Here is a 23843-nt window from a genome sequence, read left to right as displayed (position 1 = left end):
CCGGGTGGGCTAATCCCCGTAAAAAAAAAAAAAAGTAGCGTTAGGGTGTTGAATCATCATCAGAAATAATCTGGGGTGCCTAAGCTTTACAGACTTCGCGTGATTACTTATAGGCAACACAGAAGCGAGGCCAATCAAACAGAAATTTTAACAAATTAAAAAAATTATTAACTTATATATCGTGATAAAAACAGACGGGCAGGAAGTGGATAAAAATTTATGCATGTGATGAAAAGTGTTTGGTGATATTGGCAGTTAGGAAGAGGAAGACGCATCTGGTTGAGGAGGAGCAGGAAGAAGAAGAGGAGGAAGAGCAGTTAGAAGAAGAGGAGTAGAGGTTCATGGATGATCATGCAGTAGGTGAAGTGCCAGGTTAGAGAGATCTCACCTGGTTAAGGAGACGAGGGTCATTAATAATCCTGTAGTAGGTGAAGGTGTCAGTGGCCCAGGTTTCTATGTCCTCGTCAGGCACCACTAAGAGGGTGTAGGGTCCGGCTCCCTGGCTCAACTCCCGCCACAGCCATATCCCCGCCTGTAAACATTATCATCTCTGTTATAAAACTGACTGTGGCCACATCTCTAATACATTAACAAGACGTAACTAGTATTAGTCCAAGAACCTGTGCTCCACCATGTCTTTATGGAATACTTCTTGTCGTGGCAGTAGAGCAAGAGGAACTAAACACACAATATGCATGAAGAAGCTGTCACGACTCACGTTATCTATATGAAAAAAATTTACATTTTATAAAGAAACAGATCATCTTCCTGCCTCGACGAAATTCTCACCCATCCAATAAAATAATGTTATCTTCAATTTGTGTAAGAGGGCAAAGATGTGTACATATAGAATTAGACTTTATGCTTCATGAAGTAAAAATCTGTTCACACTTCCTAAGTTGTCACATAAACTAACGAAAATCATCAGCTTTTCTATGTCCATATCCATAAGAAACCTAAATATGGTTACAATTCCTTGACATTGATAGTGTAGTTAATCTGAGACCTTGGTGATGCAATGCTTTATACCAAATTCATATAGCACTCCAGTCACATTTGTTTAAGCTATTACACAAAGAAGCGTCACAGACAGATGGAGGCTTTCCGCTATATACCCTCACTCTGCTGCTGGTAGGGATAAAAGGGTTCTAGTTGAATCACAGATAACAGACATATATATCCTGAGATAAAACCTTATTATCACATTTGTGTTATCTGCTTCACTAGCAGATACTAAGTGATAAAAATTTACTCCTAGTTGACAGCAGTTTCAACAATGAACAAATACCAAATTATGAATTATAGTGGAGTGCGTGAGTGTTCACCAGCTCGCGATAACATACAGAAGTGAAATAGATACTGATATAGATAGGCCTCGGTTCTTGACGAGATGCAGAAAATTCTATCAATGACAGACCCCCTGGAAGATTTTTCATAGCCTTTTCCTTGAAAAAGTTTGAAAATGTCAAGACAACTTAAAAAAAAAATACTTACATTTACTGCCTTTGACTTTATAGACATTAAGAAACTTGTACAATAATGCTTTTCGAGGCGCCAACACTCAAGGCTCAAGTCCGACCATAAATTTGTAAATTATTGCCCTCATATCAACACATCTTTGCGAGTGCTGGGCAATAGATAGGACCAGTCTGGTGGTGGGTATGGGTGGGGAAAGGTAGACGAAGGAGACAATACCTGGGTGACAAGGGCGGTGAACCTGGAAAGCGAGGGCGTGAGAGCGAGGGCACGGGCCAGGGAGAGGGTGGGCGGGGTCAAGAGTGAGTCCAGGATGTGAACATAGCCGTTGAAGGCAAAGTGGTCGCCGCTCACCACCACCCCGGCCTCAACACTCATAATCTGACACACACAAACGCAACAATAAAACTTCATGAATACAAAACAACATTCATCATCTGTAATAAAAACAAAGCTGTATTTTTCTTACATGATAAAGTACAGTACCACCAAAACTAGCAAACTGAAACATCTAAAACACACTGAAGTCCGCAGAAACATCATAAAATAATATAATAACTATGCTCAATACCTTTACCATATACTGTACTGTAGAATGAATCATAGAGAGCAGATTTTATTCCAAATATTGCAATGTGCATTATAAAGAGAAACTAGCACAATGTGGCACAATGATTAGTAAGCACTAGAGATACTTATAGTAAATAAAATAACTATTACAGTAAGGTAAAACACAGATGGGTAGATAAATACGTATGGATAATTATTCAGTAAAATTCATACTAGTTTAAGTTACTGAAGTTCAACAAGTGTATACATAGACCGTGCAGATATGGTGGAAAATAGCAAACGATTTATATTAACGGATAGCCTAAGGACGTTATTAGAAGTTTCTCTCCATTGAGGTTAAAGTGTACGAGTTTACAGTACTTGTGGGGTCCACAAAACACACGTACAGTGTCGGACAATTTAGAGACAAGTTCAAAATAAACACACACAACCATCACTTTAGGATAGTGTTTCGGAAAGATTTTGCATTGAGGACGGAATAGATTGTGGGAACTATGCTCAAAAAATACACAAGCAGAGCACTATATAAACGAGGGATGTATGTGAGGTGCAGAAATTTACAGGGAGATTCTTTGTTAAGTCCTTAACATGGCTACCATGAATGTCCAAAAACGTTGCACCAAAAGTAAATCCCACAAATTCCTCCTCACCAAATGAAGGCAATCAGTGAGTGAGACAGATGATAGAGAAAGTAAGTTAAGACAAGTTACCCCTCAAACATGCCAGAAAACTTAATTCTGTGGTATGATCTAAGAAAACATCATGAGGGGTAACTACGACAAGTCCTCCCCGTGGCGAGTTAAGTCTGGATATCTCGGCTCTTTAATTGCAATTAATATCTTCATTCATGATCAATTTACAATTGTTTTGACGACCTCAACTGAATTCTCATCAGAAACTTGAAACAACACGGGCGAGAGTAAACTATAGGTGTATTAAGACACGTGTTGTGGGGTTCTAGAACAACTGTCCTCCCCCAGTGTAGGTAGACAACAATAGTAAATAGTATGCTTTGTAAATCTACAGGAATACAAGTTATTTCATTTATTTTTAAACTAACAAACATTATATTGTTCATGGACCATCCGAAGCTGACGAGTCACTTTAGCAACACAACTCCCTTCTCTCGTTGTAGCTTTTCTGTTATTTCTTTTTTTTTTTTCGTTTTAGTTTGGAATTGATAACATTATTGGTTTTCACGTGGGCAGATAACCTGTTCCAGGGTGTTATAGCTGAGACCGAACACCAGGTACTATATAAAATTGTATCAACTTCCTCTAATTCCCTGCCGGTTCATTTCCCTATCCTAACCTAACCTAATACCCTGTCGGTTCATATCCTTAATCCTTATAAAGTTGGTGTTAATTTTTTTTTGGAGATGTGCATTTTGTGTATATAATTATTATTACAAATAAAACATGAAAATAAAGCATTAATTCTTAATATTATTTTCTTCTCTCTATTCAGTTAGTTCCATGTTTTGTGCCAGTTATTCACTGGCAATGGAGGGCAATTGTCCCAAGGGGGGCAGTTGTCCAGGTGGCAGTCGTCGGGGAACAATTGTCCGGGGGATTGTCCAGGGGGCAGTTGTCCTGATACCGTGTTGTGGGGAGTGCTGGGAAGAGGGAGGGTAAATTTATGTTATTTCAGATGTGGTCTTTTCTCCCATTCGTAGAGGGAGGTGGAGAAGGACTTGTGGAGAGTCTCCGTAAAAGGGATCTTATCCAAAGGGAGTTTGGAAAAAATAAGTAATCACCTAGAATAACCGTTAAACATGGGAGAGGATACTTGGCACGGTGTAATAACTAACCTTGGGGTGAATCTTGACCCTGAGAGAGGCTCCTGGGAGGCGGGAAGGGAGGACCTGGTTGTCCTTCAGGTTGTAAGAGGCCTGGGCACCCTTTGTTATGTGGTAGAGTACTACCTTCTTCAGGGTCGCCCTGTCCCTCAGCACCGACCTGTTCAGGGCTGTCAACACTTCACACTCAATATTCTATATAGCCTTCAGGAGCTGATTACAGTGATGTGTGGTAAATAAAATTGTCAATATATAATACTGTATAGTATTCAAATGGTCTCTAGACCGGCAAATACTTTTTAACATTATGAAAGACGACAGGTCTGATGTAGGTAATTACAGGCCAGTTAGCATAATGTGTATTGTATCAAATTCTAGAGAGCAGTGTATGTTCAGGTGGAAAGAGATCTGTCAGTATAAATTTTTTACAGCTACCAATCAGGCTTAAGGGGCTCTCACTCAACTGACACCAGCCTGATCCATCTCGCTGACCATATCAGATCCCAGACAGCCCAGGGAGATTACACAGGTTTGGTAACGCTAGACTTGCAAAAATATAGATCCACGGAACGGTCTACCAACCCAAGCTGTTAAGTCACAAACGGTACTGGGTTTCAAATAACCCAAGATAAAGTTATCAAGAACAATGGCGGGGTCCTACACAGATCACTGGCCTCCTTCCCTCGACATGGCCACTTCTAGTGGGTGGCCATTAGGTAAATAAGGTTAAAATACAATACAGGGTAAGTAAATAATCAACAAATGATATGAAATAATATACTGTATTCTATTATTGTATAATTTACTTCTTTGATTATTATAATAATATATCATAGTTACATTCTCGAAGTTCACTCACAGTTCCCTTCACATAGCATCATAAAAACAAAACTAAACAATGTATTTTAACAAAAGCAAAACTAGAATAAATTATCAAAAAATGAAATATATATAGTTTCAATTTTGAGGGAAAATAATTTAGTGTTACATCAACAGACTTCATCACTCGTGCAAAAATCCTGGTGTTACTCTCTGCAAGACCTGCTGGCCTCTTATGATAACTTCTCAATCACCTTGGTTAGGCGACTGTATGTACAGTACAGGGTATATTCACAAACCACAACACTATATGCTTGTCCCTTCCTATTAAAAATTATATGACATAGTTTTCTGTGTTAATATATTTGATTACAGTTGTTTCTTCTTGTGATATCTGAAACTAATAATCTTAGCAAATCAATATCACGTTTCTGTATTTTGTAATATCAATGAAAGTTATTATGCTATTGGGTTAAATATTAAGTTGTTTTCTTAGTGTTAGCTTACAATATTTCATTGTATTACATTAAATTAATTATCAAGATGGTAGGTACTGACCTCTGAGAGCCTGGTTGGAGGGAGCAAAGACTGTGTAGGGACCGAAGGAGACAAGGTCTTTGAAGAGGCCGACCTTCCGCACTAGTTGAACGAACCTGGTGGCTCCTGCCCTACGAGCCACCTGCATCAGGCTCAATGCTGCCGGAGAGAAGGGAGTCTATAGTGTTTTCTCTCCCACTTCTCACTTGATCCATTCAAAGTAAAATGCCTTTGTAGCATCTCTATAAACATCTACAGCCTTACCAATTCACTGTTATGGAGCAGTTCTCAGTAAAAGTCAGACAATTTTAATCTCAAACCGAATCATGAATCTTTTCCTTCTAAATGTTTATAAATATCAAACACTCTTGGCGGCACACACCTAACGAGCACAATTATTTCTACACATACCATTATGCACTGTACCCAAGTACTGTATATACATGTACAGTATAGCCAAACACATTCACTACTTATCCTTAGATGGAACCATAAAGTGAGCTACATAATGCCTTTCCTTAAAACACATTCCAATAACAGAACTCTCCACTCACACACTCCTCGCCAAACACAAACTTTTCACCCACAACTCGCCCTCACTCACCCATGGGCGGGATTAGAACACGATCGATGTAATGTAAGACACCATTGGAAGTGATGACGTCTGCTGTGGTGATGGTGGCGCGCCCGACGGTAAGGGTGAGGGAGGCGCTGCAGCTAACAGGAAGAGAGCGGCCTTCTAGGGTGTTCAACCTCACCTTGGTCCTCAGCCCCAGGGAGCACTCCACACCATCCACAAGATGTTGCCGAGCTAGGGCTGTTGCGATATGGGAAGGTATTAGGGTTGTATCATAAAACCAGTGCCAGCATGAGGAAATAACCATTACCCAACACTAAGATAGTACACTGAGAGAAGACTTGACAGATGAAACTACGACCAGACTTCTGCAGTGGCGCTATGTAAGGAACGAACACTATGAGACCTAATGGATATCTGTCTTAAAATTGAACAGAACAATTTTATGGACTTTATCCCTCTACTCGAAGATATAGGATTCAGTTACCTACCGAAATAAAACATAACGCAAAGAATATCAAATTAAGGCACCAACACAACTCTCCACTAAACTTAAGAGGCAATTAGCTGTATGTGGAGAATGAAAAGCATAAACACCCTCCCAGTAAGACATACTGTACTGTGCCTTCGGGACTATCTGCTCAACCTTGAGTGATACAATGGCTGCTATTATCCCCAGAGATGGCAACATTATCGAAACCGTCGACCGACCTTACAGCACCTGGACCATACTGTATTCTATAAGACTTGCTTTATAACCTGTAATTTAGGTTTCTAACATTTTCAGGACCTTCATGCATACCTACAATGTTTGGAGACTGGGAAGAACTTACACACTTCCTAAAGATCTCCAGGGACCTCTAGGTGCATACCTTGGAGGGCGGGGGAGTACTTCATATCATAAGTGATGGAGTCGATAAAGCGTCTGGGGAGGAGATCGAAGGCGGCGTTGGTTGGGGCGAGGATGGTGAGAGGACTCGTCCGTCGCACCCAAGCCACCAGGTCAGCCTATAGGGTGAATAACCACCTTCAGTACAGGCCAGATACAATGTTGAAGGACAAACTGACAACTGTAACACAATGACTCACAACACTATGACTCGCACAACTTTATGACTCGCACAACTTTATGACTCGCACAACTTTATGACTCGCACAACTTTATGACTCGCACAACTTTATGACTCACACAACATTATGACTCACACAACATTATGACTCACACAGCATTATGACTCACGCAACATTATGACTCGCACAGCATTATGACTCACACACCATTATGACTCGCGCAGCATTATGACTCACACGGCATTATAACTCACATAGCATTATGACTCACACAGCATTATGTCTCGCACAGCATTATGACTCGTGCAACAATGACTCGTGCAACATTATGACTCGCGCAACATTATGAGTCACGCAACATTATGAGTTACGCAACATTATGAGTCACGCAACAGTATGACTCACACAGCATTATGACTCGTGCAACAATGACTCGTGCAACATTATGACTCACACAACATTATGACTCACACAGCATTATGACTCACACAGCATTATGACTCGTGCAACAATGACTCGTGCAACATTATGACTCGCGCAACATTATGAGTCACGCAACATTATGAGTCATGCAACATTATGACTCACACAGCATTATGACTCGCACAGCATTGACTCATGCAACAATGACTCACGCAACATTATGACTCACGCAACATTATGACTCACACAACATTATGACTCATGCAACATTATGACTCACGCAACATTATGACTCGTGCAACATTATGACTCCCGCAACATTATGACTCACGCAACATTATGACTCACACAGCATTATGATTCACACAACATTATGACTAACACAATATTATGACTCACAACATTATGACTCACAACCTTATGACTCACAACCTTATGACTCACACAACACAATTCATAAAATACCACGACTCACAAGTAATTCATATACAGTATTATGAATAACACAAGTGACTCACAAAACGGCGACTCACACATCATGACTCACAAAACCGCGACTCACACATCATGACTCGAAACATCAATTCACAGAAACGCAAGTGACTCACAAAACAGCGACTCACACATTATGGCTCAAAACGGTGACTTACACATCATGACTCAAAACCGACTCACACATCATGACTCACAAAACAACGACTCGCACATCATGACCAGAAACATCAATTCACAAACACAAGTGATTCACAAAATAGCGACTCACACACCATGGCTCAAAAAGGTGACTCACACATAACTCACAAAACGGCGACTCGTACATCATAAATCAAAACCGATTCACACATCATCATAACTCACAAAACAGCAACTCACATAAAACATAAGTGACTCACCAAACAGGGACTCAAACACATACAAGTGACTAACAAAACAACGACTCACATAAAACAGAAGTGACTCACCAAACAGGGACTCATACACATACAAGTGACTAACAAAACAACGACTCACATAAAACAGAAGTGACTCACATAGCCCAGAATGGTGAAGAACATGGTAAGTTTGGGGTCAGCTGAGACGAGGTCTGCCAAGGTCTTGGTGTAGGCCGGGGGGAGGGGCTTACTGATCACATGCACCACACCATCTCGCGCATGCACGTCCACACGATGCACCGCCACGCAGTTCAACAACACCATCTGTGGGGTAAGCGGGTCAAGGATCACCACTCAAAGGTCGGGTTACAAAAAATAAGGCAACTAGTGCGAGGCATATAGACCCAAAACTTGTTACAAAAAAGGGACATTGTAAGAAATAAAGATATGTTGCAAGAAATGAAGAAATGAAGGAACACTGTAATAAATGTGAGAAACTTACAAGAAATAAGGGAAGATTGCAACAATTATAGGAAGATCGCAAAACATGTAAGGAAACTGCCAGATATAAAGGGAGGTTGCAATAAGAGCAGGTTGCAATAATTAAAGTTTCTAGAAATAAAAAGATTGCCAAAAAATATGGCATAATTCCTAGATATAGGGGCAAATTGTAAGATATAAAGTGATATTGCAATAAATAAGGGCACGTTGCAAGATAAAACAAATTTTCAAGAAATAAGGACAGAGTGCGAGAAATACTTGATACTGCAACAATAGCAGGTTGCAAGAAATTTGGGCGATCGTAATTAGGGCAGGTGCCAGGTTGAAAAAAAAATAAGGATGTAAAATATCCGGAGGCACAAAACCAAACCATTCTAGAGGGTTGGTGGAGGTTATGATGCTTCACCAGAAACTTATGAAAACAAAAGACGGTCCAGAACACTACTGTACAGTGTTCGTGGTACTGTAGTGTGGTAGCAGAGGAAACACAGGGGCTCTCAAGAAACCCTTCCCTCCCCACCCTGCCCTGCCCTGTCCCGAAGTCCCATCACAACCTGCCCTGCCCTGTCCCTCCTGCCTAATCCCATCACAACCTGCCCTGCCCTGCCCCTTCCTCCCGAGTCCCATCAAAACCTGCCCCGCTTCATCCTCTTCTCCCTCACTCCTATCCCAACCTGCCCCGCCTTTCTACTCCGTGCCTGAGCATCACAGTACGAAGGTTAAACTGCGTTACTTGTGATATCAGGTAACGAGAGGCGGGTATTGGTGACCGGGAGAGCGTGGTTCCTCATACACGTCTGCCCGGGTCACTGTCACTTGTTAGGCGTAAACAGTATATGATAGAAAGCACTATACTGCCCGGGGACATATTGTGGAGTGTTCACGATATTGTGGCACTAAGGATGGTGGTGTAGTGGTGTGAGGGGTGGTGTGAGGGGTGGTGTGAGGGGTGGTGTGTGGGGTGGTGTAGGGGTGTGGGGGTAGGGTGTGTGTGGGTGTGTGGTGGGAGTGGTGTGAGGGGTGGTGTGTGGTGGGGTGGTGTGGGTGGTGTGAGGTGGTGTAGTGGGTGTGTGGGGGTGTGGTGTGGGGGTGTGTGGGGTGGTGTGTAGTGTGAGGGGTGGTGGTGGTGTGTGTGGTGTGTGGGTGGGTAGTGGTGTGAGGGGTGGTGTGTGGTGTGAGGGGTGGTGTAGTGGTGTGAGGTGGTGTAGTGGTGTGAGGGTGGTGTAGTGTGTGTGTGGGTGGTGTAGTGGTGTAGGGGTGGTGTAGTGGCATGAGGGTGGTGTGGTGGTGTGCAGGGGTGTGTGTGTGGGTGTGAGGGTGTGGTGGTGGTGTAGTGGTGGTGTAGGGGTGTGAGGAGGTGTGGTAGGGGTGTGTGGGTGGTGTAGTGGGGTGGTGTGGGGGTGTGAGGTGGTGTAGTGGTGACGGGTGTAGTGGTGGGGTGGGGTGGTGTGGGGTGGTGTAGGGGGGTGGGTGTGGGTGTGGTGTGTGGGGTGTGTGTGGGGTGGTGGTGTGGTGTGGGTGTAGTGGTGTGACAGGTGGTGGTGTGACGGATGGTGGGGGTGTGTGGGTGGTGTAGGGTGTGTGGTGGTGTGTGTGACAGGTGGTGTAGTGGTGTGACGGGTGGTGTAGTGGTGTGACGGTGGTGTAGTGGTGTGACGGGTGGTGGTGGTGTAGTGGGTGTGGGTGGAGGTGGTGGGGTGGTGTAGTGGTATGAGGGGTGGTGTAGTGGTATGAGGGGTGGTGTAGTGGTGGTGTTGGGCGTGAGTGGTGTAGTGGTGGTGTGGGGGGTGAGGGGTGTGTAGTGGTGTGACAGGTGGTGTAGTGGTGGTGTAGGGGTGTGAGGGGTGTAGGGGTGTGAGTGGGTGTGTGGGGTGGTGTGGGGTGTGGGTGGGGGTGTGTGGGTGGTGTAGGGTGTGACGGTGGTGTAGTGGTGTGACGGGTGTGTGTGGGGTGGTGTAGGGGTGGTGTGGGGTGTGTGGGTGGTGTGTGTGTGGGGTGTGTGTGGGGTGTGTGGTGTGGGTAGGGTGGTGGGTGTGACGGGTGGTGTAGTGGTGTGACGTGGTGTAGTGGTGTGACGATGGTGTAGGGGTGTGGGGGTGTGTGGGGTGGTGTAGGGGTGTGACGGTGGTGTGGTGTAGTGGTGTGATTGGTGTAATGGTGTGAGGGGTGGTGTAGGGGTGGTGTAGGGGTGGTGGGGGTGTGGGGTGGTGTAGGGGTGTGTGGGGGGTGTGTGGTGGAGGGGTGGTGTGTGGTGTGTGGGGGTGGTGTAGTGGTGTGAGTGGGGTGTGGTGGTGTGTGGTGTGTGTGGTGGTGTAGTGGTGTGTGTGGTGGTGTGGGGTGATGTAGGTGTGAGGGGTGGTTTAGTGGTGTGAGGGGTGGTGTAGTGGTATGAGGGGTGGTGTAGTGGTGGTGTCGGGGTGTGAGGGTGGTGTAGTGGTGGTGTGGTGTGAGGGGTGGTGTAGTGGTGTGACGGGTGGTGTAGTGGTGGTGTAGGGGTGTGAGGGGTGTGAGGGGTGGTGTAGTGGTGTGACGGGTGGTGTAGGGGTGTGAGAGGTGGTGTAGGGGTGTAAGAGGGGGACTTCTGGTGTCAGTGAATCAGCAGTACCGATACCACTAACCTTATTACTGAGTTTGGTGACGGTGAGGGGATGGTCTTCGAGGAGAGTGGGCAGGCGCTGTCCGTGGTGCAGCTGTGTGGTGGTCCAGCGGCGAGGAAGGACGTGGTACGGCAGAAGAGGTGGTCCGGTCCACCCCTCCACCTCCACTACCCGGCCCAACTCTGACCACGTCCGCTCCTCCAAGCTCCTGAAACCCTTTGTTAGTGTTAGTAGTGCAGGCAAGCGCAGATACACACAAGTACGAATGTTGACACAGATCTTAACAACAAAACAGTGTAAAGTGTGAGAGTAACAGGCGTGTTATTATCATTAAATTATTCTTACTATCACTACTACTTTTAGCATCATAAACATTGCCACTACGAATATTCTTATTAAAATCATCTTCAAAATTGATATTTATTTCAGTATAAACACACTGCTACCAGATTTGAAGAACCTCCACTCCTAAGTGTGCGTGTTGTCAGTGACTTTCTCACACTCACACACTTATTGTTGCTGGTGTGTGAGTACCTCATCAAGGGGGAGTAGTAGGGTGAAGGCTGAGGTGCGGGAGGTCAGGAGACGAGGCAGGAGATAACGGTGGATCATACTCAAGAAGCGGTCGCCGCCCCCCAGGTCACGACCCGTCGCCAACACGTCCTTGACATGTTTCACTGGCGGGATACAAACATACAGCAGTAGTAACTTGTGAGCATCTTCTATACGCCCTAACCCCTTGTGTACGGGGTCCTCTCTCTGCTGAATAAAACCGTCTAGTGTTGGCCAAATAAAACTTTAAAAGTGTCGTCCCCGTAGTGAAGGGGTTAATAATGGCTCTGAGGAATATATTTTACAGGTTGCACAATATTCCTGCCACTTACAAAAATATAATACTAATACTGTAATTCACTATGATAATAACTATCACAAATTTAAGAAGACATAATTTACAGTAAAACACACACACACACACACACACACACTTATATATTGTCCAAAACCAATACGGTATAAGTATATTGCCTTATTACACAACCAATTTGAAAATGTTAAAATTATAACCTTAATAATTTATTGCTATATGAATAAATAAAAGTATCTGAGAGTATGAGTGACCTTGAATTTGGCCAGAGGCTGTCAGCTCCTACTGATCAGTGGTACAGAACAGGGGTAGGTGAAGCAAAGTGAATACATCAGTCAGTCTGGTTTTCGGCATTCATAGAGCTACCTCACGCAGGTAAAATTACACACAAAAATATTAGATCGGAGTGAAATTTTTTTTAGCTGTGTAGGTTATATGCAGGTCTACCACATAACTTTATATTGGTATTTATAACCTGAAGTGGGGAGATAGAGCAAAAAAAATATTACGTTTCCGTAGCAAATTTATATTTTTCGATTTTTTTTTCTCGATATCACGTGATACTCCTGCTGATGCTGAGTTTTGAATTTTGCTTGGAATGGCTCGTCGCAAGATGTATTTTCTGTGCAACGAGTGTTCTTCGTCAGCTTGGAATACCATTCATCATCTTTGAAAATGAAGCCGCTCCTAATGATATTTTTAAGGCTTAATTTATGGTATTCTGCCAACTTTTGTGAAGGGCACAAACTGCAGTTCAGACTGCCACTATCCCCATGATAAGAACGTTTGGTTTTGTACTTAAAGACGAGAACTCGCCAAGACAAATAAATCTCTTCAGTGCGGCTTCTGCGTTTCTGCATTTACAGGCGGCGTCACACTGGCATTCTTTCGTCAATTCTTTTGTCAACTTTCAGAAAATCGTCAAACTTTTTGTTGCGCAGCTACCAAACAGGGAGGTACTACCGCCTGGGAAGATATTGGAAGCATAATGTATTGTGTAATGGTCGCATAATGTGTTGTCTAATGGTAGACCCTGCTGCTATATGGCATCACAAAGATTGTGACCAAGTCCCAGGTTACTCATCTGGCTTTCAGCCCCATTGACACAATTGCAGGGTCTCAATTGTTTCTCTTACTATTGACAACACAACAAATAAACAGCATATCGTTTCTCACTTTTGATCTCTTCTTCTTCTTCTTCTTCTTATTCTTATTCTTATTATTATTCTTATTATTATTATTATTGGTATCATTATTATTTTTATTGTATTATAAATTTTACTTTTTTGAATTTTTATTATTATCATTATTATTGTTACATTTTCGCCCCCCAGGCCCCGATGTGGGTCAGTGACCTGTGCCCGGGAAGGCTAATCCTATATATATATATATATATATATATATATATATATATATATATATATATATATATATATATATATAAGCGCGTTTAGAACCAGCTCGCCAGTTTCCCTCGTTCGACAACTGTTAATTAACAAAATGAATCCAACTGACGAAGAAAGCGCAGCAACTCTACGTGGTTTTTTTTTTCTTTTTTAGTGTATGAAGAGTCTTTTGTGATCTCAGCGACAGCGGCACTGCTTTATCTGGTCCATCAAGAACTCCTCGGAGAGGCGTGTCCATACTTGGGAAATTATTTTATCTGTTGGCTCCGTCATGTTGTTATTCCCGTGTGGTCAAAATGCAAACAACAAATGACATTTTCTTACCTTTTTAAAATCACGAAATTAAACATAATAATACGTAATCTTTGGAAGAAGAGTAATATTCACTTCATAATAATTTCAGCTTTATATTTTAAGTCAAAAATAGTATATTTTTTATCACTATTTGTATTATCCATTATAGATCTTCAGTTGACTCCGGTTAAGGGCACTTGGTTGTACAAGCAGCATCACTTTATCCTCCAGCATCTGATATTTAAGGTAAGGTTGGGTCCGGGTTTTGTTCTCGTGTTTTTACCCCACAATTTCCCTCTATTTCAAACCCCTGTCCACTTTGTCAATCAAAATTGTTGGTAGAGAGGGGGGGGGGCGGTATATCTCCAAAACGGCTCATTTCCGATTTTAGACGTCAGATTCGATTTAAACACCAGAAATACACTATAAAACCCTTTTCTTATTAGTATTTTCCATGGTAGACCTTTTAAGAAGTCTTTACCTACGGAAGTGCTGTATTTATAGTGACTTGTTAAAACACCCTGCAACATGAACACAAATACACACCCGCACACATCCACAGGGGAAAAAAATCCACATATTGACACAAACATAAAACAAAAATCCAGATCTAAACACACATTCACATCACTGCAACACTTGGCACAAACACAATACAGTAACACAATTATCCCGAAAGATGAGGAGGAACACTCACCAACAGGACAACCACGCTCGAGTGCAGCCACGGTGTACCCCTCACAACATTGCTGACGGAGGTTCCTGCCAATGTTTACTCCTTATTAACAGGGTCACAAACATACAAGTAATCATTACAGCAGGATACTTCTTATGGGGTCAAAATTCATCTATGTAGCCAATAGTCACGTGAGCTATTCCTCTAGTTCTGTGCTGTTGTGCAAGATGACTTTTTTTTCGTAATGTTGATGATTACATGAACCAGCAAATCCATCTAGCAAGGGGGGAAATGCTTTGCCTGTCTTAGTAATGTACTGGGTTAGGTTAGGTTAGGTTCAAATCAACCACACAGCCATTTTTCCAGGCTGAGGTATTGGGCCTAACCAAAAGGGTAAAACTATAAAGGAAAGTTATTTAATACCAAGATTTTTTTCAGAAGGGGAATTCCCGATAAGGGTAGCCATCAAGAAAATAATATAGATACACTTAAAACCACTGAAAAGTTATTTTTAAAAAGTACGTAGGTCTAGTTACAGATATATCATATAGTTGTTTTTTTTGGGGGGGCACCCCCCTACATCCTTGTGTAAGGTGAAGCACAGAGGCGTTTACAGCACCCAACAGGGAAGCATGCTAAGTTCATGCTCGCCTTTATGTCTCATGAGTTAAGGGCGTAGAAGCCTGAAGAGTCAAAGGTTTATGTCTAAGCAAGTTATTGGAAGCTCCAACAACTTTCCCTGAATACGAATTCGCAACTTTCGATTTACAGCAGGTACCTACTTTGCTGCTCGGTGAACAGGGACCAAGGGAGGCTGGGAAGTGTGTCCGAACAACTTTCCACCGGCCCGGGAATCGAACCAGTGACATCTCGCTTGCGAGGCAAGAGCGGTCATATACAGTTGTTAATATGTTTATGCGATCACTGCTGAATAGCCTGGCTGTCTATGTAGCCGTCCCAACTACGTAGACTACCAGGCTATTCAACCGGTGACGACTTCATAGCGTTGTTATGGCTGGTGTCTAGGAACGTGATTGGTATCTCGTCTTCTTGTATGTTCATGAAAAAACGATTACTGGAACCTGTTTGTGGGTTTACGAAGATTTAAGAGTTACTCACGTCGGATGGGTGCAGAAGCTACCATGGGTCCAGGGTAGCGGGAAGGTGAGGTTCAGAGCTGGAACCTCCTCCACCACACACACGTCACGCCTGAGAAGTAAATAAAGCGGGAGTGAGAAAGAATAGTAACTGCCTCACTATACACAGCATGCCTGGGAACTGGGGAGGGGGGGGGGTCCATACATGTCACGCCTGGCAGAGACAAGAGGGAGAGAACAATTCACCTCCACTACAGACAAATACTTGTGAAGGAGTGTTGGAAGGGGGAGAGAATGGCCCTGGTTAGCATAGGGTAACATAATCCTTGATAATTAATTACGTCAATTACCGAGTTATCTCAATAGCCAATTTACCTCCTCAGATCTGGTTAATAAAGTAGAGGGAGAGGTTACAACACTGGGGCTTCAGTAATATCAAGTCCCTTTAATTCCAACTAAGGGTATTCGGAGTAAACAAAAAGGCTACGTCATCATCCAGCGACGTTATCAAACCAAGTAACTATATTGTCACTGTTACTTCAAGAGAACGGTCACAAAACTAAGAAAAAAAATAGTAACCAAAAAGCAGTTTAATCTGAATAAATTAAATGTAACTGAAAACCAGCTACAAATAAACCTCATCTTTGAGACGATATGACAGAGTAAATCAGCATCATTACAACACCTGTCATAACTTAACCAAAAAACTACGGGACGGTCATATGGGTGCATAATTCTTACCCAATTGTTGAATTTGATAAGATAGACAAAATGTACTTCTTCAATTTATTCATTAAATTTCTAGACTGGTATCCAGTGCGTCTATATTTTCAGGAAAATATTTGGTAGTGACAAGGCTGGAGTCTGTCTCTTATATATTGGACGACAAAATCCCACCAAGAAATTTTCCACCCAGGTGGAATTATTTCCTGGGTGATGATGTCCAAATACTAAACAAGCGACCATATTTTTGTATTCATGAAACATCTAGGCTCGTAGATTTCATCCGCGTCCCTGCCAAGGCGTTAAGCGATTGTTGGTTTTACCACATCTAAAATATTGATACAGACTGAAGTTGGAGATAACCGTGCTTATTATTTATTTACACACACATAGATATTGGAATGCAAACTTTTCCGTACATACAAAAAAGCTATAGCGTGGTATTAGACCTGAAGTTATGGCAAGGAAGCAATACTCCAAGACTCAGTACCAAGAATATTATAATAGCCAGGTGATGAAACTGCCTCTAAGTATACCTGGGTTAACTGGAGCACACATCTAATAATAATAACACAGGCTGGAGCAATCAACAACTGCCCGTGAATCACCTATCGGCATCGCGTCATTAGACTGTCCAAAACAATAACAAGGTGTACGTACCCGGGTTTGTAGACTAGGCTGGGATTGGAGGTGAAATAGTAGGTGCCGCTGGGAGACAGGTGGTACCTCTTGACCGGCTGCTGCGTCCTGCTAGGTGGAGGAAGCAGCAGCAGCAACAGCAGCAGGAATGGTGAAGGGCGGCGTTGGAGCGGCATCTTGGCTACGCTAAGCCATATTGCCCGAAATCCAGCTACTCTGGGATTACAATGACATGATTAATAATAATTTTATTCTATAAACATTTAAGTTCAGAGCGCATTGTATAAAACACACTTAATACAATCTTGTATGATTCTATACTACATGTAAAGTATATTGTACATGTCACCTTGGCACCACTGAGAAGTCTAGTTATGCCACGATACTATTACCGCAAATATATTGATCCTCTCAATTTAAAACATAATTATCAGAAAAAAATACATCTGCTATGGATAAATAACATTTTTCGTTACACTAACTTTTTTCATATTTTTTAGTACCGAGTCACATATATATATATATATATATATATATATATATATATATATATATATATATATATATATATATATATATATATATATATATATATATATATATATACTGACTGGCCCATACAGGGCAGATCCTTTCACACCCATCCCAGCACTTCCATGTGCCTATCCAACTTCGTCTTGAAGCTCCCTAGCGTCCCCGATCCTACTATAGCACTCGGTAGCCTATTCCACATATCCACAACTCTATTACCAAACCAGTGCTTGCCATATCCTTTCTGAATCGGAATTTATCTAATTTAAAGCCATTTGTTCTAGTTATTTCGTTATTACTGAGCTTCAGAACATCTTCCATTTTACCCTTGTTAATCCCACTTACCCACTTGTACACCTCATCATATCTCCCCTAACTCTGCCTCTCTAATGAATGTAAGCCTAAGCTTTTCAGTCTTTCTTCATATGGAAGGTTTCTAATATTATGGATCATTTTTGTCATTCTTCTTTGTACTCTCTCCAAAGAATCTATGTCCATTCTATAATAAGGACACCAGAACTGAACCGCATAATCCATGTGTGGCCTCACTAATGCTAGGTAAAGTTTCAAGATAACGTCAGCAGTTCTGTTACTCACAGACCTACAGGTAGATATGAACCCAAGAATCCTGTTTGCCTTGTTGCGAACGCTAATACATTGTTTTCTAGGTTTCAAGTCGTTGCTAACAAATACACCTAATCTTTTTCACAAACTGAGTTTTCTATTTCCGTGTTACCTAGTTTATACTTAACGTTTGTATTCGTCTTCCCTATCTAGTACCTTGCATTTATCAGTATTAAAATTCATTTGCCAGTCTACTGACCACTCATGTAAGGTATCTAGATCTCTTTGAAGGTGTTCAAAGTCACTGTCTGAATTTATCACTCTCCCCATTTTGGTATCATCTGCAAATTTACTAATCCTACTAGTTATGCCTAAATCAAGATCATTAATGAATATAACAAACAGCAGAGGGCCTAATACATATATATACATATATATACATATACATATATATACATATACATATATATACATATACATATACATATATATACATATATATACATATACATATATATATATACATACATATATATATACATATATATATATATATATATATATATATATATATATATATATATATATATATATATATATATATATATATATATATATATATATATATATATATATATATATATATTTCCTTTTTATATTATTAAAGTTCGTCTTCTTGGCATGGACTGCTAACTTCATTAATAATCTCTAGGTGTCTCGTGTTGCCAACTTCCGTTTTATTTCATGCCAGGCATTTTCAGTTGAGTTGAGATCTGGCGAGTTCCAGGCCACTCCAGCAATGGAATATTCTTCTCACGAAGCCAGATTGTCAAAGTTCTTGCTTCGTGGCAGGAGGCACCATCATGCCTGAAATGGTGGTGTGGTGAACGTCATTAAAATTGGTAAATGATCTTGTAGTACCGTCTGGTAACGTTCATCCGACCGCATCACAAGTTTCCATTGTTCCTGGTATTACCTTGCAAAAGCAAAGCCGCTGACGACGCATTCGCTCTGTGAGAAGTAGTTTCCGTGAAGCTCCTTATATACAGTCACTGATGAACTGTCCGTTCTGATACGTTTTGCAGGAGGATGGGATGTTCTTTCTTCAAGTGTGATGCGGACTTGGATGGATTTTTCATTAATTTTCGGCCTCCTAGATGACGATTTTCTGGTCTAAATAACATTTGGGGTAAGATTTGGGGCCGCCCACTTTAGTTTTTAATAGTTGCTGCGCCACGCCCCCGTCTTCTCGAAATTTCGTCCACTGTCACCTTTTCCCCAACCAGGGCAAGGATGTGAGCCTTTTCTTGAACTTACATGTTTTTCGAACTTATGATGGCAGCGCTGAGGAAGAAATCGAGCTGATAATGAACACGTGCGAATTGTTAGTCAGTTTGAGGAGCAGAAACTGTAACTCTCCCTTTGACTGGGAACCTGTTTCTCGCCCACTATACCAGCTTCCCTCTGTGTGGGAAGACCCACTGAGCTGCCAGACGTACGAATTGTCCGCCGTGTTCAATTTGTGGCGAGTTGGATTTCAGATTTCAGCCATAACTCCCCCCCCTCCCCCAACTAATTGCGCAATAGGACAGCAACTAGTTTACTGTACACCCCATATACATCCTGTGAGCGATAGCCTAAAAACGATTACAGAGCAGAGGTCAAAGGGTGTTTATCAGCCCAGGATACTGTGGCGTTGAATGTTAAGAGTATTTCCAATACAGTACATAGAAGTTTACTTGGCTACTAGGTGCGAAATGTGGACAGTTTCAACATATCAGCTAATAAGTGCGTGGAACCAATCTCCTCTGACGATAGTCTTTTGTTCAACTTTTTGGAGGGTGTTTCAATCTGGGGGAAATGTTGGTCACACAGGCAACAAACGTGGTCCGATACACAATTGGTCGAGAAGATACATCAAGATCTATTCTGCTGCAAGATTGTACACCGGCACAGTATTCTCTCACAGTTCGAGAATACTGCATCTATAATAACTATAGGCGGTGTTGGTGGTACAGCGGTAACATCACGTGCGTATCTTTCACCAATATGCTGAGCCTCTAATGGTTCGATCCCCGCTTTGCCTGGACACGCGTGTGAAGGGTGTAATCTAGTGTGCCCAAGGTGACCCTACCAAACATGAAACATCACAGGTTTCCCGCACTCCAGTTTCCTCCTTTACTTACACTGTAAAGACTAAGTGGCCAACTGCCCGAACGACTAATAAGTGATGAAAATTATAAAGCAAAAATAATCATTGGACGAGAGAATAAACTAGGGTTTGATGTGGCCTGGCCACACTTGTCAACAGGCGATAGTTCATTATGGAATGTTGAGAACCTAAAAAACAATTGACAGATTTTTTATTTTATGAAATTTATCATTTAAGAGCGAAGAAACTGCCCTTAAAGAACATATACACGGTCCAAACACGGCATATACCATCATACTGAGTACGGAAGGAAACATACAAAGGGCAGTAATGTGGCTACAAAAGGACTGTGCCCACCTTGTAATAAACAATACTCAACAATACTGTATTTTACACTAGGTTTGTTCGGTTTAGTTTTGCCATCATAAATTAAGGCACTTATTTTCAAAACAACAAAGAAAAACTTGATAATCGTGAAATACAACACAAAGAAAAAGTAGATTAAATAATAAAAAAAGCAAGATCATGAAAATAATAGTTCACCATAACGCCACAGGATAATCTTTCACACCAAAGACCTTTCGGCTGTTTTTAATAACTTCCCGCCGCCTCACCTTAAATGTCCAAAGTCTTCTGTTTCACACTAGGTCAACCCAAAATAAACGAATGACGCACTATATTTTCAGGCCAGGAAGTTGTTAATCTTGCACGATAAACTTCCCCTCCACTGCATATTTCCTCAATTAGGCTCAGCGTGGCTTTAGTCTTATCCGAGATCACTTCAAGCTGTTTCTGTTCTATACCGAGGCAGTGTGAGTGATACCCCTTGACAACAGCGACACATCAAGTACCAATAGTGTGTTCTGCAGTAAAACAGAACCCGTCTTATAACCAGCACAAGAGGATATAATAACTTCACGTCTCCCCCTCATTTCCTTGGCCCCAATTATCCTCCATTCCTCTCTCTCGCCTCTCCTCACACACTATCCCCTCCCTCCTCCCCAGCATGTATCTCCTCCTAGCTAAGACATGACCCTGAGGATGAACTTGTGTGGTGTAGTGAGTGACGGGGTTTGTCCCTCCTCACTTACCACCAGGACCTTTACATGGGCATGCCGCGATGTTGATGTTTGATTGTATTACTGGAGAGGTTTTATCCGTGCACCGATGCGCCCATAATCTACCACCAGACAATTCCCCCACAAGATAAAGTCCCTCACAGACAACTTGACTTCGAACAAAAAAACCGTGGAGAGAATCCCTTTAACCTAACCTACCAGCATAATAGTGGACAAAATGTCCTAAAACCGTGTTGAGTGGTGAGCGAATTCCTGGTGTCATGATGTGTCCAGATCGTCACTCAGCAAAGCGACTTCCTGAATAACCTACGAGTATCAGGGTGAGTGACAGACGCATCCCTGTTGTGTTGGTGTAAGTGTACAGACCGTCACTCATCAGTGGGACCTCCTGAGGGTAATGTGGGAGGTGAATAAATTCCTTTTGTAGCGACCAGCAGGGGATCAGGGGAGACAGCCTCAAGCCCTCGCCGCCTTAAAAGTTTATCCTTAGAGATATCTACTGATTTGATGAGTGAGAGAGTGTGTGTGTGTGTTAGTGTGCGCCTGTGTGTATGTGTTGCGGTGTAGGTGTGAGTGGGCAGCGGGGGAGGGAAGGAGCCAGGTGGATACACAATCAGGCTCAACCCGCCTGCAGCGTCTCCTAGCTCTCCCTCTCTCAGTCACACTGCCATTTCTAAGCAATGGATTCACCCAATTATTGAGGTATTCACGATGGTGAAGCACTTGACATGTGACTGGTGGATGTTAACGTACACAAAGACATCAATCAGGAGCCTCAGTATAGTAAACACACCTCTCTGTCAACTTACGCATTAAATAACTGTACACCCAAACGTTTGTTACTAAACATAAATATAATCAAAAGTGGAGGACCGATAAAATGGTCACACAACAAGACGTATTTTAAGATTCATCTAAAAGACATTAAGAAACTAAGAATAATTATGTTCATAGTTCATACCTATATAACCCTAAGCTCATCTACCTAAGCCTACTATATTAACCTCAGTGTGCCTGTGAAGACATACTTATTACAATCCAGTTGTCATGGTTTTAAATAGCTCGGTGATATATGAGTGGATTATATTATATAAAGATAATAATATGTCGTATTTCATATTTCTTACCGTAGTGTTCGATACCTTCACACTGGTTACTTACAGGAGATTATGGCGTATCTACGTAGAAGTTCACTCCACCACTCGACATTCCATGATTTATACTTGATAAATGATGATTTAATGAATTCCATTAATTCCAACATCTATCTCAGTTACTGGTTATACTTTGTCATAACCAATCAGTCATTACCTTCAGTAATAATAAGATAGGATCACAGATACGGGCAGATAATTGCACTTACATTTATTTGTCAAGCTTCCATACAATGATTTACAATTTGCATGGATATATGAATCACTCACGTTCACGCTGTAATAAAATTAATCTTCTAAAAGATAATTTCAACTTGGGGACACATGTGATTACTCTACTATGGGTATGACCTAACAGAGTCTTAATTCTTCAAGTGATACATTTACTGCCAGCCTGGATTGCTTTTGTTGCAACCAGGCTTCCGCACAAGAACTTCTTTCCACGGCCATAACAACAAAAAGTACCCCTGGGTTGCCACACATAGTCTCGCGTCACTGACAGTCACTGTAGACGGTTGTCGTGGCAAGGAGAACTGGTAAGCGTGACTTGAATTAACCATTTAGGTGCAATAGACCAGCCTGGATTGCTTTTGTTGCAACCAGGCATCCACACGTGATATTTCCACTGGGATAACAAACCTAGGTTAACACACTTAGTCTCGTGTCGATCACGGTCACTGTAGACAGGTGTCGTGCAGTAGAACTCTGTAAGCGTGAATTAATTAACCATTTACTGTAGGTTTGATAGGCCAGCCTGGATTGCTCGTCGCAACCAGGCATCCACACGTGATATTTCCACGTGGATAACAACCTAGGTTAACACGCTTAGTCTCGTGTCGACGACGGTTCACAGGACGGAGTGGCGTTGGAGGACTCTGTGTGGTGTGGTTTCCCGCCCCCATTCAGGAGGGAGAGGATGGAGACGACGTCTTAACTATGCCATGGCTCAGGGGATACTACTTAAAATGAGGTTTTTGGGTGTGAAGCGATGAACAGTACAACACTGTTTCACTGCCCACTCCCCCCTAAAGGCTGGCTAACATACACTAATTGAAAATACATGTCCCAGTTATGCCTCGCCGGGCGTCTTATCTCTAGTAAAACAAACTTTGGAGTTGGTTGCGTGGGTAAGCCTAACGCAACCCATGACAATCGCCCCTACCAAGAAAAATTTTTCTTCGGAGAATAAAAATTTCAGCACCTGTATACAATCAAGAGAATGCCTAGCCCAGACACAATTCAACATTCACACTGTGGTGTGTGTGTGTGACACTAACACTGCAACGGGATGTAGTCGCCAATCGCCACTGAGGGAAACCTCAACATTTACTTTAGATTTTCAGGCTGGAGGAAAACTCCGAGGCGAGGGTGACAATTCCCGAGCAACAGTTCATGCTAAGCGTAAACACGCTACATTTATGT

At 42.2% G+C, this 23843-nt stretch overlaps 1 protein-coding gene across 5 annotated transcripts in view; it reads right to left on the bottom strand.

Moving 5' to 3' along the window:
- The window catches only part of LOC121863253 (transforming growth factor-beta-induced protein ig-h3-like), a 34134-nt gene that overhangs the window by 1626 nt on the left and 8665 nt on the right, over window positions 1–23843 (bottom strand). The window contains exons 1-13 of one of the 5 annotated variants that reach the window (XM_042361793.1): window positions 19354–22036; window positions 16963–17157; window positions 15602–15691; window positions 14504–14568; window positions 11776–11918; window positions 11263–11457; window positions 8303–8467; window positions 6650–6785; window positions 5805–6017; window positions 5222–5359; window positions 3857–4014; window positions 1696–1857; window positions 389–532 (exon numbers count right to left, since the gene is read on the bottom strand). In XM_042361793.1, coding sequence (XP_042217727.1) covers window positions 389–532; window positions 1696–1857; window positions 3857–4014; window positions 5222–5359; window positions 5805–6017; window positions 6650–6785; window positions 8303–8467; window positions 11263–11457; window positions 11776–11918; window positions 14504–14568; window positions 15602–15691; window positions 16963–17117 — 1764 coding nt within the window. In that variant the 5' untranslated portion in view covers window positions 17118–17157; window positions 19354–22036. Of the gene's footprint in view, window positions 1–388; window positions 533–1695; window positions 1858–3856; window positions 4015–5221; window positions 5360–5804; window positions 6018–6649; window positions 6786–8302; window positions 8468–11262; window positions 11458–11775; window positions 11919–14503; window positions 14569–15601; window positions 15692–16962; window positions 17158–19353; window positions 22037–23843 lie in introns of those variants that run through there. The other 4 variants (XM_042361794.1, XM_042361792.1, XM_042361795.1 and 1 more) reach the window with 4 other exon arrangements.

Source organism: Homarus americanus, unplaced genomic scaffold, assembly GCF_018991925.1.
Source record: "Homarus americanus isolate GMGI-L3 unplaced genomic scaffold, GMGI_Hamer_2.0 scaffold46197, whole genome shotgun sequence".
Classification (NCBI taxonomy): Eukaryota; Metazoa; Arthropoda; class Malacostraca; order Decapoda; family Nephropidae; genus Homarus; species Homarus americanus.
The sequence above is the reverse complement of the archived record's forward strand: the minus strand, read 5'-3'. Positions and strand labels throughout refer to the sequence as shown.